Genomic DNA, 17,010 nt, shown 5'->3' with positions numbered 1-17,010 from the left:
AAAATCTCTTTAGTGTGCTTAACTATTATTTCCTCTATAGAAATTTTATTCTGGCTTTGTCACTTTCCACAAAAGATCATACTGAGAATCTAATTTGTGTTAACGCCATACATCAGATTGGATATTACACATCTTAACTACATTAAATCTTCTGATTCTGGAACAGAAAATATCTCTCCATTTATTCAAGTCTTATTCTATTTTTCTTACTGAGAATTAAAATCTTTCTTTTAATAGTTCTCTCATTTCCCAAATATTAAACATGAATCAGTTGCCACTATTATGTTTTAGTTGTTTGTGAGTAGTAAACAGAAATGCGAACGACTGCAAAATTATCTTATTGAAATTGACAATGATTTTTTTTTTTTTTTTTTTTTTTTTTGCGGTACGCAGGCCTCTCACTGCTGCGGCCTCTCCCGCTGCGGAGCACAGGCCCCGGACGCGCAGGCCCAGCGGCCATGGCTCACGGGCCCAGCCGCTCCGCGGCATGTGGAATCCTCCCTGACCGGGGCACGAACCCACGTCCCCCGCATCGGCAGGCGGACTCTCAACCACTGCGCCACCAGGGAAGCCCGACAATGATTTTTTAAATGTAAACATCTACATAAAAGTTATTCTCTAAGAATTAATCTTTAAAAGCCACTATTCAAATAGTGACTTTTAAGAGTCCCACACGATTCACGCTGTCTGCATGTAAGGCATTTCTGAAGCATTCTAGAATTGCCTTCTTATCTAGCCGTGGAACCTCATGAGAAAAATCAGAATCAACAACCATGGCAGCCACTGCCCAAGCCCTTAAAACCCAGCCAGCCCTCCCCACGCACCCTGGTTCATGCACAATTCAAGGGCAGTCGGTCAGCCTCCGGCAGCAGCCTGTATCTCAGCCATTTTCTCAGGCGTGCTCTCTCCTGGCTTTCTCTACCAGGAGTTCTGGCTTCTAGTGTGTGTCTGGCACTCCTTGATAAAGCTGACCTCAGCCCTCCACTTGCTCTTGGGGTCTGTGCTTTCAGATAACTGCTCCCCAGCGGCCACCACGACCCAGAGCCCTCAGCAGCTGGGCTGGGACTCCACCTTAACACTCCTCCAACCACCACGGGAGGGGCGATCTCGGAAGAGACTCTACAGCAGGAAGGGGACCAGCCTCCTACTCAAAGCAGGAAATCCCTCCATTAGAGCTTTACCAGATACCTGCGAGCTTCATGACCTCACAAGGCCTCTCACTCCACCGGGTACCGACGTTAAGGATCCTCTTGATACGGAACAGAAAATGACCTTGTTGAAACACCCTGCTGCTAGGCAGGTCCTACCCTCTGTCTCGGAGATATATGACAACTGGGAGGAATTAAGAACCTTTCTGCCCTTTGAGCTCCAGTCCAAGACATTGTGATCACAGAGCCAAGACTATGGTACCTCTCCTGTGGCCAGATTAGGGTCACAGATGAGGACCCAGTTCCTCTCCAGGTCCCAGCAAGATACAGCGTCGGTCATATCTGTCCTGTGCCTGCTCTGTCCTAGCCAAGGAGCAGTGGGGCACTTCCAAGGTCCTGGAAGTCAACATTTCCTCTAAATAACTGAAGGCAGCCAGACAAGTCTAATAAGAGCCCCTCTGCCTGGAGCCCTGAGTGTCCAGGCTTTGCCAACCTCACCCAAGACACTCATGCCTGTAGGAAGAGCCCGCCCAGCACACGCTGCGCTGGCTGGGTCCCTGACGTTGCCCGTCTGAGGGCCCAGATCGCTTTTCATTTCTCATCTCCATCCTCAGGCAAACTGCTCGTTCCTCTAGATTCCATAATATTCACCTTGAACTCAGCATGTCATATCTAGCCTTGAGTTCTGACCTGCAGCCCTGTCCCTCGGAGGCCCTGCTCAGTTTTCCCACATTCCCTAGACTTTTCCAAACTTGTTAGAGGCTTTATCTCCACCCTAATTTCAACATAGTATTCAGGGTGGGGCAGTTTGTGCTCACCTATTTGGGGAGTGAGACCAGAAGCACAGACACTAACATTTATTACATAGTTACTAAGTGACAGGAACTTGCATCTGTTATTTATAACCTACGAGGAAACAGTTTACTTTTTACTTTGGGAAACTGAGGCTGGGTAAAATGAGAAATCAAAGGTGACTCAAATAAGAGGAAGAGCTGATCATTGAACCCAGATCTCAAAAAGCAAATAAAAACATAATCTGGAAAAATGAACAAAAACAGACATGTCTGAAATTTTTCCAAACCAGAAAGAAAAAAAAAAAAAAGCCATTCTGGATTATTCAAACTACTGTTCCCTAGCACTAAGTAGAAAATTGAGAGTAGGGTATGAGGAGAGACAGTGCATATAAATCACATATGCCGTGTAGAAGGGACACAATAAATGATAGAAACTGTTGCTTAGGGACTTCCCTGGTGGTTCAAGGGTTAAGACTCCATGCTTCCCCCACTACTGGGCATATACCCTGAGAAAACCAAAATTCAAAGAGTCATGTAAAAAAAAAAAAAGAGTCATGTACCAAAATGTTCATTGCAGCTCTATTTACAATAACCTGGAGATGAAAACAACCTAAGTGCCCATCATCGGATGAATGGATAAAGAAGATGTGGCACATATATACAATGGAATATTACTCAGCCATAAAAAGAAACGAAATTGAGCTATTTGTAATGAGGTGGGTAGACCTAGAGTCTGTCATACAGAGTGAAGTAAGTCAGAAAGAGAAAGACAAATACAGTATGCTAACACATATATATGGAATTTAAGAAAAAAAAATGTCATGAAGAACCTAGGGGTAAGACAGGAATAAAGACACAGACCTACTGGAGAATGGACTTGAGGATATGGGGAGGGGGAAGGGTGAGCCGTGACAAAGCGAGAGACTGGCATGGACATATATACACTACCAAACGTAAGGTAGATAGCTAGTGGGAAGCAGCCGCATAGCACAGGGAGATCAGCTCGGTGCTTTGTGACCACCTGGAGGGGTGGGATAGGGAGGGTGGGAGGGAGGGAGACGCAAGAGGGAAGAGATATGTGAACATATGTATATGTATAACTGATGCACATTGTTATAAAGCAGAAACTAACACACCATTGTAAAGCAATTATACCCCAATAAAGATGTTAAAAAAAAAAAAGACTTCATGTTTCCACTGCAAGGGCGCGGGTTTGATCCCTGATTGGGGAACTAAGATCCTGCATGCCGCATGGCGAGGCCAAAAAAGAAAAGAAACCGTTTCTTATGATTGGCATTGCGGAGGCAGCAGCACTCATCATGGTCAGGGCTGGATGGAGATCGTGTTAAGGTTTAAGATGCAGAAGCTTCCTTCTCACTTTCTTCTGATCACTCTGTCCCAGCTCCAGGTCCCTAATATTCGCTAGGAGGATTTAGCCAGGAAATAGTGTGAAAGTCTCCCAAGGCCTCTTGCGAGTTCTCAAAGCCAGTGGTTCTCAAAGTGAGGTCCCCTGATCAGCATCACCTAGGAGGTTGTCAGAAATACCAATTCTCAGGCCCCATCCCAGACCTGCTGGGTGAGTCTCAACCTTCTAGCTCACATCAGAATCATCTAGAGGGTTTGTTAGAACACAGATTGCTGGGGCCCACCCCCAGAGTTTCTGATCAGCAGGTCTGGGGTGAGGGCTGAGAATGTGCATTTCTAACAAGCTCCCACGCGATGCTGGTGCTGCTAGCCCAAGGCTGCTCAAGGCTACCTTCTCCAACAGAGAATGACGGGCTCGGCAGAAGGCTGATTCACTGCCACAGGGACTCCCCAGCTCCCCGCACGGAAAAGAGCTTGCCCACAAACCATTATGAACTGCCCAGGGGAAAACAAGTGTTTGCAGAATGCTGCTTGCACTTGGAGCAGATAAACTTAAAACAGCATGAGCTGGGATAAGAGGTGATAACTTTTCAAAAAAGAGCGAAGATGACCTTGGAAGAGGCAGGAATGTCTCTCTGGAATCTCAAGCCAAAAGCCTAAAAACAAATGACTTTTCACTCTTCTCTTCCAGTCACAGAACAAAATGTTACTTTAACCCTGGCAATAAATGCTCCCCCAATCACAGATGAAGTCTAGCCTGCAGAGTGGTTCTCAACCCTGGTTACACATAATAATCAACCGGGGAGTGCTTAGAAATACCTAAGCCTGGGCCACACCCTCAGAGACTGATTTAATTTGACAGGATGTGAGACCCCAGATGATTCCCATGTGCAGTCCAGGCTGGGATTGCTGGCCGGGCCTGTCAGATGAAATTCTAAGCTGGGTTCCTGAACTAGACACTCACACGTGTGAACTCTAGCACTTCACGAGTCAGCAAACATAGGGCCAACCCTGGGCTCCACAATCAGACCAGAGGGAAAAAGATAACCTTAAGGAAAGTCTTGTTTTTTCACAGTCATTTGTATCAAAATACCCCTTCTCTTCTCCTACTCACCTGCTCGGTTCCCCAACACCTCATGTGGGAGGGTGGATAAAAATCAAAGAGCTAGTCAATTTGTACAGAAGACAGGAAATAGCTCATCATGATTCAAGCCAGGCAAAAAAGGAACCAGGATGTGTGAAAGATAAAATCTAGAGAGCACTCATCTAAAGAATAAAACGTCACCAATCAAAACCAACCCTGAAAAGTATCAGTCATGAGACTCCTATCGTCTATATGTTTGTACTTCTGAAGTTCGAGATTAAGTTGCCAGTTACTAGGGGCAGGGATGGTTCACTGAATCTGGAACCCCTAGTCAGATGGGGGAGAACCAGAGGAGACCAGCAGAGAGCACAGCAACAGGGTAAGGAACAATGTCTGGGAAGAGAAAGGGTGAAGCCGAAGAAATCGACCTGCTTCAACCACAACTGTATTACCCAGAACACATTACGCGCGAAGACGACGCCCCCTGACTGCTGATCGTGATTAGCCCCAGGTGCAGAGGGCCCCGGCCAGGCGAGGGGAATGCAGCTGGTAGGCTGCAAGACTCTGGGCTGCAGGGGGCAACAAGAGGGGACCAGGCCCGCTGAGGATGGGAGAGGTGGGGGGCCGAGGACCTGATTGTAACCTATAACTGTACCAAGAGTAAGGCAAACAATGCAGGTGCCACAATATTGTAGACAATCTCCCCAGTTTGACTTATTTCTCTGGTCCTTTTAATCAGTGGTTCTCAAACTCTGCTGCCCATTAGAACTACCCAGGGACTTTTTTAAAACCCTGATGCCCAAGTCATACCCTATACCAATTAAATCAGAATGTCCAGGGGTAGGAGTTGGGCACCAGTATTTTAAAAAGATTCCTCAAGTGATTCCAGTGTGCAGCAAAAGTTTGGGACCATGGCCCTAAGTCCACATCAGGACTGAGAAAAAGCACAGGAAGTGAAGAGACTGAAGGGCAGGAGATGCCGCAGGAGATGCGGGATCTTAGTTCCCCGACTAGGGATCGAACCCCTGCCTCCTGTATTGGAAGCATGGAGTCCTAACCACTGGACCGCCAGGGAATTCCCACCAAAATCTTGATTAGAGACAGTAGGTCACACAAGGCTCCTCTCCTTGAACACGCCTCTTCTCCCTCTGCCACACTTCCCAACATAAATCCCTTTGTAAGTTAAGAAGAATATTAAACTAGGGAGAAAGATGAATTAACTGGTTAATGGTGTTTGAGGATTCTTTCAGTTAGAAAGGGGCCGAAGTTTCTAGAATAGCCTACTTTTGGTGACACAATAAATATTTGTTGACATAGTGGGTAGAATGTCTGAGGCTTCCTGTATGTCTTGTGGTTCTATCATATAAGAGTAAGAGACATGTCACCCTAACCTTGGAGGAATGCAACACTTTTTTCATCATTTGCTCACTCAGCACTAAAGAATGCATTTCTCGTTGACTCCCTCAAACTCTAAAGACACATAAAACTTGCATTTGCAATCTTCCAGGAAGCGCATCTGCAGATACTGTTTCTGAAAGTGTGGTTCCTGAACCCCTGCAAGAGAATCCTTAGGGTGATGGTTAAACACAAATTCCAAGGCCCCCATTCATCCCTTCTGAACCAGAATTTCTGTTGTGTGATTAGGAATCCACATTTTAATAAACTCTCCCCAAGTGATTCAGATATACATCAAAGCCTGAGAAGTATTGCTGCAAAGTTGGGTACCTACTATACCACAGGGGCAACCCAAAATCGACCCATCAAGGTGTGGGAAAAAAATGTTACAACTCTTTATATTTATTTTGTATCTAAGAAAGTAAAAAATTATTGCCTGGGCTGAAAGAGGTGAAGGATTAGGGAGGATTAATTGGTTAATTTAGAAGGGGCATAAGAGAACCTTAAGGACTGATGAAAATTTTCTGCATCTTGATCATGATGATGGTTACATGGGTATATCCGTTTGTTACGACTCTTCAAAGACTCTTCAGACTGTACACTTTAAATGGGTATATTTTATTGTATGTAAATCATACCTCAAAAGTTGATTTTAAAGTTCTTTTAAAAGGTAACAAATTAATAAATATTTAATACACAAAGTAAGAGTTATACATCATACGGTTTTTAAATAAATAGATACATAATAGGAGTACATGCTGAAAATGTTCTCTAATGACACGGGTGAGGAATCAAAATGTTTGGAAACTGCTTCCCCAGATGACCTCTCTTAACCTGAAACTCTGAATTGGTCTAAAACATTCTTTTTTTTTTTTTTTTTTTGTTTCTGGCCACCAGGCATGAGGGATGGAACCCATGCTCCCTGCAGTGGAAGCGTGGAGTCTTAACCACTGGACCGCCAGGGAAGTCGCTGGTCTGTAACATCTTAAAATCTCTTCTTAGTGGGGAAGCATTAAAAGCTCATGTATTAGGTCTCCACTTTCTTCTCTCAAACTGAGTCTAACTCTGGTGCCCCAATTTGGTTACATTCATTTCTCAATGGACTTGAAATCCTAGGTTCTTCTAGATTCTTTTACTCCTTTTCCACCACCATCTTGGGGCCCTTGTCAATTCCAAAGTAGCCTGTAGGTAAGGATCACAGACGCCAGTTTGGAAATAAATGTGATCAGGAGCAGTAATCAAATCAGAAACTTTTTATGGACGGAAAACGAATCTATACTTATTTTAAATCTTTAATTCTGCCATCTCCACATTATGTAAAAAGTAGAAAATATTTTGTTATCAGATGCCTATTTGTCACTTATTTAAGATTGTTTATCTTGATTCACAGTATCACTTATTAAGTTTCTTAGTTTAATTTTTGCAGAAGGCTGCAGAAATTGAAAGTCGAATTTGATCAAATTCAAATAAATATGAAGCAAATCTGAAAGGAGAGCAAAAATTCCCAAATGATTTTTATGGGGCACACACCCCTCCGTGCTGTGACATCACAGAAAGCAGCCTGTCTCTAAGGGCATCAGCCTGACAAGGAGACTCCATGGACACAGCACAATCAGGAACAAAGGAGACGTCCAAGAAGACTCCTCCTGGGTAAATACACCCCCTCAAATGACAAGCAACATGCAAGAGTAAAAGGCAAACCTTGAACACATCTGCTAAGTGAAAGAAGCCAAACACAATGGGACAAATACTGGATGATTCCATTTAGAGGGAACACCGAGAATAGGCAAATCCATGCAGACAGAAAGAAGACTAGAGGTTGCCAGGGGCTGGTAGAAGGAATAATGCGGAGTGCCTGTGGATGGGTGTGGGGCCTCTTTCGGGGATGATGAAAATGTCCTGGAACAAGACAGTGGTGATGGTTGCACAGCATCATGAATGTACTTATTGCCATCGAACTGTACACTTTATGATAAAAAATTAAATATAGTTAAGGTAATTATAGACAAAAATAGAGGACAGAAAAAGAAAAATGCAAACAGAAGCAACAAGTCAGAATTAGACACCACATGAGACAAACTTGAAAAACAAGCACTGGGAATTCCCTGGCGGTCCAGTGGTTAGGACTCTGCACTTTCACTGCCAAGGGCCTGGGTTCGATCCCTGGTTGGGGAAATAAGATTCCACAAGCTGCCCGCTACAGCCAAAAATAAATAAATAAATAAAACAAGCATTATGCCTGCAGCAATTTTTTTTGGATCTGTCTCCTAAAGTAAAGGAAATGAAAGCAGAAATAAACAAATGGGACCTAATTAAACTTAAAAGCTTTTGAACAGCAAAGGAAACCATCAACAAAACGAAAAGACACCTACTGCATGGGAGAAAATACTTGCAAATGATATGACCAATAAGAAATTAATATCCAACATATATAAACAGCTCATACAACTCAACATCAAAAAAAAACAATCAAACAACTCAATAAAAAAATGGGCAGAACTGAATAGACATGTTTCCAAAGAGGAAATGCAGATGGCCAATAGGCACATGAACAGATGTTGAACATCGCTAATCATCAGAGAAATGCAAATCAAAACCACAATGAGGGCTTCCCTGGTGGCGCAGTGGTTGAGAGTCCGCCTGCCGATGCAGGGGACACGGGTTCATGCCCCGGTCTGGGAAGATCCCACATGCCGCGGAGCGGCTAGGCCCGTGAGCCATGGCCACTGAGCCTGCGCGTCCGGAGCCTGTGCTCCGCAATGGGAGAGGCCACAACAGTGAGAGGCCCGCGTACCGCAAAAAAAAAAAAAAAAAAAACCCACAATGAGATATCACCTCACACCTGTCAGAATGGTTTTCAAAAAGAACACAAATAACCAATGTTGGTGTCGAAGTGGAGAAAATGGAACCCTCATACACTGTTAGTGAGAATGTACATTGGTACAGCCACTATGGAAAACAGTATGGAGGTCTCTCAAAAAACTAAAAATAAAACTACCACATGATCCAACAATTCCACTACTGGGTATATATCTGACAAAAACAAAAACACTAATTTGAAAAGATACATGCACCCCAACGTTCACAGCAGCATTATTTACAATCGCCAAGATATGGAAGCAACCGAAGTGTCCATCAACAGATAAATAGGTAAAGAAGATGTAGAATATATACACAATAGAATACTACTCAGCAATAAAAAAGAATGAATTTTTGCCATTTGCAGCAACATAGATGGGCTTGGAGGGCATTATGCTAAGTGAAATAATTCAGACGGAAAAGACAAATACTCTATTATATCACTTATATGTGGAGTCTAAAAAATACAACAAACTAGTGAATATAACAAAAAAGAAGCAAACTCACAGATACAGAGAACAAACCAATGGTTGCCATTGGTCGGGGGGAGAATATAGAGGTGGGGGAGTGGGAGGTACAAACTATTGGGTGTAAGACAGGCTCACGGATGTATTGTACAACACAGGGAAGACAGCCAATATTTTGTAGTAACTATAAATGGAAAATAACTTTAAAAATTGTATATAAAAACTATTTTTTAAACTTTAAACAAGCGTCATGACTTAAAAGGGCCAGAGACGGAGAATATATAAAGAATTGAACCACAGGGAGGGACTTCCCTGTGGTCCAGTGGTTAAGACCCTGCGCTTCCACTGCAGAGAGCGCGGGTTCGATCCCTGGTCTGGGAATTAAGATCCCACGTGCCCCACAGCATGGCCAAAATAAATAAATAAATAAAAACACAATGAGGCACAATTTCACATTCCTTATATTGGTACAATTTGTAAAAGGCTGATGACATACATCAATTGGCAAGGATACGAAACACGGGCATGCTCATAATTTTCTGGTGGGAGTAAAACTTGGTACACAAACCTGGAAAACAATTTGGTATTGTCTCCTAAAGCTTAAATCTGGGAATTCTGGTACTAGATACCTAGGTAACTTCTGCACGTTTACACAAGGAAAGATGTACCAAAATACTACAGTTTGTAATAGCAAAAAAACTGAAAACAATCTATATTTTAATAACAAGAAAATTGATATATAAATTGCGTACGTTTGTACAAAAGAAAGCTATTGTTTATAAAAGAAAGAACTAGAGCAGTTCCTCTCCTAAAACTTGTGGGGTTTGAGGCATGACAAAATGGAGGCCCATGCACCAAATATCTAAACACTTCAAAGTAATTAGTCAAGCTAAGAAATGGTTCAATAAAATATGTTCTAATATATATATATACATATATATATATGTATGTATGTATGTATGTACGTACGTATATATGTATTCTCTCTTCCTATCTTAACAAACATACTTTCATAATGACCCGGAAAGCCAAGTTTGAATTAGAATGCTCAGACTCCTTTGAGCTCTATGAATAGGATGTAGTAAAATGAAGAAAGAAAGCCCCCGGGACATCCCTGGTGTTCCAGCAGTTGAGACTCCGTGCTTCCACTGCAGGGGGCGCGGGTTCGATAGCTGGTCTGGAACTAAGATCCCGCATGCTGTGTGGTGCAGCCAAAAAGTTAAAAAAAAAAAAAAGAAGATGAGGAAAGGAAGACAGCCCCCGCTCCCAACTCCAGCCCACCTCTTCTCTTCTCCCCCTCAGGCTCTGTCCCACATTGCCAGCACCATCATACAGAGGCAATGAACATGTCAACCTGTACATCCAAATTCCTTCCACGTGTAGGAAGACCCAGGGAAGAAGCCCACTCAGGCCCTGGAAGTAGGTTTGGGAATTCTAGGGTCCTGGGAACCCAGAGCATAGTCTAGAACAGGGGTAGGGGCCACAGATGGAGGCCACTGGTTCTAAATGAGCACGATTCCTTAACCCCAGACTCCTCAATAAGTGAGTAGGTATACAGTTGGGCTGGAATAGGACCTGTAAAGCAGAGGGCGCAGGGCAGAAGTCCATCTTGCCCAGGCCTCAAGATGGTACAGAAACAGGGCTTTGTATATTAGAGGTGAGTCTCAGAAACATTATGCTGTGCAAACAAGAGCAAAATAAAGCAAGTATTTGCATACCTAGTATTGATGTAATTTATAGGCTTGAAAACAGGCAAAATATTCCCAAATGTTGCTTAGAAATAAACACATGGGGACTTCCCTGGTGGCGCAGTGGTTAAGAATGCACCTGCCAATGCAGGGGACGTGGGTTCGATCCCTGGACCGGGAAGATCCCACATGCCACAGAGCAACTAAGCCCGTGCGCCACAACCACTGAGCCTGCACTCTACAGCCCACACACCGCAACTACTGAGCCTGCATGCCACAACTACTTAAGCCCATGTGCCTAGAGCCCATGCTCCACAACAAGAGAAGCCACCGCAATGAGAAGCCCACGCACTGCAACGAAGAGTAGCCCCCACTCGCCACAGCTAGAGAAAGCCAGCGCGCAGCAACAAAGACCCAATGCAGACAAGAATAAATAAATAAAATTTATAAAATAAAAATAAAAGAAATAAACACATGTGTAGGGACTTCCCTGGTGGTCCAGTGGTTAAGACTCCGTGCTCCCAATGCAGGGGGTGTGGGTTGAATCCCTGGTCAGGGAACTAGATCCTGCATGCTACAACTAAAGATCCTGCATGCTGCGACCAAAAAAAAGACCCCACATGCCACAACGAAAATCCCTCACGCAGCAACAAAGATCCCGTGTGCCGCAACTAAGACCCAGCACAGCCAAATAAATAAATGTTTTTAAAAATAAAATTAAAATTATAAAAGAAATAAACACATGTAGAAACATAATAAATGTGTGGGAAAAATAAATATCGAAAGCAGAACAGTGTTGTGGGATTGTAAATTGGTATGCCTATTATGGAAAACAATATAGAGTTCCTCAAAACATTAAAAATAGAACACCATATGATCCAGCAATCCCACTTCTGGGTATATATCCAAAGGAAATGAAATCAGTATCTCAAAGAAATATTTGCACTCCCAAGTTCAATGTAGCATTATTCACAATAGCCAAGATATGGAAACAACCTAAGTGTCCATCCACAGATGAATGGATAAAGAAAATGTGGTTTATATGTATAAGATGAAATATTATTCAACCATGAAAAGAAGGAAATTCTGCCATTTGTGAAATGCTTGAACCTAAAAGACATGATGCTAAGTGAAATAAGACAGACACAGAAAGATAAAACAAAACAAAACAAAACAAAAACCTGCATGATCTCACTTATACATGGAATCTAAGAAAGTCAAACACGTAGAAAAGGAGAATAGAATGGTAGTTGCCAGGGATCTGGGTGGGGGAGGGGGGAATGTTGGTCAAAGGGTACAAACTTTCAGTTATAAGATGAATAAGTTCTGGAGATCTAAGGTACAGCATGGTGACCATAGTTGATAATAAATATTGTATACCTGAAGTTTGCTAAGAGCATTGATATTAAGTGTTCTAATCATCAGGGACTTCCCTGGTAGTGCAGTAGTTAAGAATCCACCTGCCAATGCAGGGGATGTGAGTTCGATCCCTGGCCCGGGAAGATCCCACATGCTGCAGAGCAACTAAGCCCATGCTCTACAACTACTGAACCTGTGCTCTAGAGCCTACAAGCCACAACTACTGAGCCCATGTGCCACAAATACTGAAGCCCGCGCACCTAGAGCCCATGTTCCGCAACAAGAGAAGTCACCGCAGTGAGAAGCCCGCGCACCACAATGAAGAATAGCCCCCGCTTGCTGCAACTAGAGAAAGTCCGCACACAACAAAGACCCAACACATCCAAAAATAAATAAATAAATTTATTTATTTATTTTAAAAAAAGTGTTCTCACCGTCCAAAAAATGGGAGTAAATAGAGGAGGTGATAAATAGGTTAATCAGTTGATTGAGGGAATCACTTCACAATGTATACATATAACAAACTATCACATTGTACACCTTAAATATAAACAATGTTTATTAGTCAATTGTACCTAAAGCTGGTATGTTAATCTCTAGTTATCACCTCTAAAATGGGGGAGATGATCAAAGGTGAGATTTCAGGGGGTTTTAACTGTGTAATATTTTATTTCTGAAGCTGATTTGTGGGTACACAGATATTCACTGTATGTTTTATACATTCTCGTAAGACTTAAATATCACATAATAAAAACTTTAATGAGAAAATTCTTTTAAAATAAAAAAATAAGATACCATTGTATACCCTTCAGATCGGCATAAATCAAAAAAATCTGATAATACTAAGTGCTAGTTGGCTATAAAATGGGGAAACTGAGACATCAAACATGAAAAGGTAAATGGGTACAACCACTTTTACTACACTGATTTGTCAGAATCCCGAAAAGTTGAAGTGGTGCAAGAACTGAACCCAGCAATTCCATTTCCTAATGATCTACCTTGGAGACGCGCTCGCCATGAGCACCAAGAGAATGTATAGTCTTGGCAGCCTGCTTTTTTGTAGCAAAAAATTAGAAATATTCTAAATGCCCATCATTGCAGGAATAGGTGCCGAACTGTGGTGTAAATCATATGGTGAAACACTATATGGCTGTTAAGATAAATAAACTAGATCCTTACAACAACATGAATAGATCTTCAAATATAACTTTGGGTAAAAATTCTAAAACACATAAAACAATACTACATCTTGTATATGAATACAAATATATATGACAGGAAATTTTTAAATCATGGAAGGGCAGGACACACCCCAAAATGATGACTGAAGTTGCTTCTGGGGAAAGAGGGAAATGAGACTAGGGAAGAGAAAAAAACAATAACCTTAGGCCTGTTATGGTATTTATTTTATTTTAAAATAAAAAAAGCAAAAATAGAAATGTAAATATTTATTCTGGGAGGTGAATTATAAGCTTATTATACTATATATTCTTTTATATAGTATAGCTTTCATTATATACTCAGAATATATATACTCTGATGCTTTTTGTACTACTCTTTGCATTTTTTTTTATTTGTTTTTTTGCGGTACGCGGGCCTCTCACTGTTGTGGCGTCTCCCGTTGCGGAGCACAGGCTCCGGACGCACAGGCTCAGCGGCCATGGCTCACCGGCTTAGCCGCTCCGCTGCAAGTGGGATCTTCCCAGACCGGGGCACGAACCCGTGTCCCCTGCATCGGCAGGCGGACTCTCAATCACTGCACCACCAGGGAAGCCCTACTCTTTGCATTTTTTTGGTTGGTTTTTTTTTCAATTTATGAAATTGTCAATTAGTTTTCTTCCTATCTACCCACCCCCACCCAAAGTTTCAGTTATGCAAATGAAAAAGGCATACAAACAGGAAAAAACCCAGAGGAAACACCCACATTAGCAGAAACCACAAAGCTAGTTGCCAGGGACAGCCTGCTCTAAACAGTTAAACAGAAATCAGGCTTGCAAAACAATATCTTGACCTTGAATTAATGAAAGATCACACTTCATAGAGCTACTTGAGGACACCAGTAGCTAAGTTAAGAAGTCATGCAGATCTCGGTTCAACACTAACTTTGCCAGCTATCAGCTATGTGACTTTCGGTAAAATTCTAAACAGCTCTAGGCCTGAGTTACCTTACATTAAGATGGGGCTTAGGGACTTCCCTGGTGGTCCAGTGGTTAAGAATCCGCCTTCCAGGCTTCCCTGGTGGCGCAGTGGTTGAGAGTCCGCCTGCCGATGCAGGGGACACGGGTTCATGCCCTGGTCCGGGAGGATTCCACATGCCACGGAGTGGCTGGGCCTGTGAGCCTGCGCGTCCGGAGCGTGTGCTCCGCAACGGAAGAGGCCACAGCAGTGAGAGGCCCACGTAGCGCACAAAAAAAAAAAAGAATCCGCCTTCCAATGCAGGGGACGGGGACATGGGTTAGATCTCTGGTCAGGGAACTAAGATCCCACATGCCGCAGGGCAACTAAGCCCGCGAGCTGCAACTACTGAGCCCACGCATGCTTTAGAGCCGTCACGCCACAACTAGAGAGAAGCCCACGAGCTGCAACGAAGAGCCCACATGCCTCAATTGAGACCCGAGGCAGCCAAATAAATAAATTAAATAAATAAATATTAAAAAAAAAAAAAAAAAAAAGATGGGACTTACAACACCTACTTCAGGAATCATAGTAGAGATGAACTTGGATACCATCTCTAAAGTGCTTATCATAGTACTTGGTAGACAGTTATTTGTTCAACAAATGGTAGTTATTATTTGTGCCAGAACTGGGATTAGAACTCCATGTGTGGGCGTATATTTCAGCAAAGCAAATAGAAATACCCAAAATGATGGACCAAAACTAATTATCCAATAGTGAAGCAAGCCCTGCTGTCAACTAAAATGTATAGTTAAAAGCAACATCAGAGAGACTTCCCTGGTGGTACAGTGGTTAAGAATCCGCCTGCCAATGCAGGGGACACGGGTTCAAGCCCTGGTCCGGGAAGATCCCACATGTCGGGGAGCAACTAAGCCCGTGCACCACAACTACTGAGCCTGTGCTCTAGAGCCCGCGAGCCACAACTACTGAGCCTGTGTGCCACAGCTACTGAAGACCGTGCGCCTAGAGCCCAAGCTCCGCAACAAGAGAAGCCACCGCAACGAGAAGCCCACGCACCGCAATGAAGAGTAGCCCCTGCTCCCGCAACTAGAGAAGGCCCACACGCATCAACAAAGACCCAAAACAGCCAAAAATTTAAAAAATAAAAGCAACATAAGAGAAAAGACTGGAACAGCAGAACTGATAGGAGAAAGCCCATCTATAAATAATAGTACTACAGAGGAAAATGCAGAAGTCCAGCAAAAGGCAAGCTATCCTATGCAAACAGAGAACAGTTACCAAACTGAATGGTAACCTCAACATGGGTATCAACTGGTCAACAGCGCCCACCAACCTATAATCCACAAAGAAAGCCCTTAGACTCCCACGTGTCAAGTATTAGAAGATGAGGATTTATAAGTTGCTAAGAAAGGGAAAATATTTTAAAATGTACCTGGGAAAAAAATATATTTTCTAGGCTTTTAGGCAAAAGAAAAAGAATTCTCCCAAGGGTCCTTATTATGAGGACACAATGTACATTAATGGATTAAAAATTTGTAATTCCCAAACTCAAAAGTTATATAAAAAGATTTTAAAAATAACACTGGACCCATACATTTAAGAAATAAGAATTTAACACTCAACTAAAAAAAAAAGGTAATAATAACTTTAACGAATTCTCCAGAGAATCCACCCAAACTTGCATAGACCATATTATTCATATAGAATATATTATTCCTCTTTTAAAATATAAAAAAGTGCAGGTTAACTACCCAGCTTATGAGCTTAAAATGGTTTTGAGTTGCAAACAACAACAACAAATTAATAACAACAATAATAAAACTAAAGTTTCTAAACCTACTGCATGTAACAAATTAAAAGTTTCTAAATATATTAAATATATAACATATTGAAACCATTATGAACTATGACTGTGTAGGTTTTTTTCCCTGAAAATGAAAGTCCAAGTATAGGGCAATCAGAGAAATTTGAACACTAACTGGATAGTATGTGATATTAAAATTATAATCATAGGGACTTCCCTGGTGGCACAGTGGTTAAGAATCTGCCTGCCAATGCAGGCAGCATGGGTCTGGGAAGATCCCACATGCCGCAGAGCAACTAAGCCTGTATGCCACAACTACTGAGCCTGTGCTCTAGAGCCTGTGAGCCACAACTACTGAGCCCTCACGCCACAACTACTGAAGCCCACGCACCTAGAGCCGGTGCTCCGCAACAGAGACGCTACTGCAATGAGAAGCCCACGCACCGCAACAAAGAGTAGCTCCCGCTTGCCACAACTAGAGAAAGCCCATGCACAGCAACAAAGACCCAATGCAGCCAAAAATAAATAAATGAATAAATAAATTTATAAAAAGAAAATATAATCGTAAAAAAAAGTGATCATTGTACTGTGGTTATACTAATAAAATAGAGTCTTTAATCTTTGGAGCTACTAAAGTATTTACAAAGCAAATAATCTCTGGCATTTGGTTTAAAATAACACGTTTGAGATAGGGACAGGGATGGGGAGGGGAGAATAAATGAACCAAGACTGGCCTTACTGTACTTTGAAAACTGTTGAACCGATGGGCACATAGGGGTTCATCATTCTCTTTTCTTTACTTTAGTGTATGTTGAAAATATTCATAGTAAAAAATTAAAAGATAAGAAGCCTATGTATTTAAAACTAACAGCCAACACTAACTGGTGAAGAATTTTTCACAACAGAAATGA

At 42.4% G+C, this 17,010-nt stretch overlaps 1 protein-coding gene across 2 annotated transcripts in view; it reads right to left on the bottom strand.

Moving 5' to 3' along the window:
- The window catches only part of ZC3HAV1 (zinc finger CCCH-type containing, antiviral 1), a 65,252-nt gene that overhangs the window by 46,211 nt on the left and 2,031 nt on the right, over window positions 1-17,010 (bottom strand). Inside the window, exon 1 of one of the 2 annotated variants that reach the window (XM_027101779.1) lies at window positions 1,800-2,012. The exons of the other annotated variant lie outside the window; for it this stretch is intronic. Within the exon in view, the coding sequence (XP_026957580.1) occupies window positions 1,800-1,813 (14 nt within the window). The 5' untranslated portion in view covers window positions 1,814-2,012. Of the gene's footprint in view, window positions 1-1,799; window positions 2,013-17,010 lie in introns of those variants that run through there. 2 annotated transcript variants of the gene reach the window in all.

This window comes from Aethalodelphis obliquidens, unplaced genomic scaffold, assembly GCF_003676395.1.
Source record: "Aethalodelphis obliquidens isolate GAN/ISIS:26980383/991018 unplaced genomic scaffold, ASM367639v1 scaffold5, whole genome shotgun sequence".
NCBI classification, from domain to species: Eukaryota; Metazoa; Chordata; class Mammalia; order Artiodactyla; family Delphinidae; genus Aethalodelphis; species Aethalodelphis obliquidens.
Note: the sequence above shows the minus strand (reverse complement) of the source record. Positions and strands in the feature narration are given on the sequence as shown.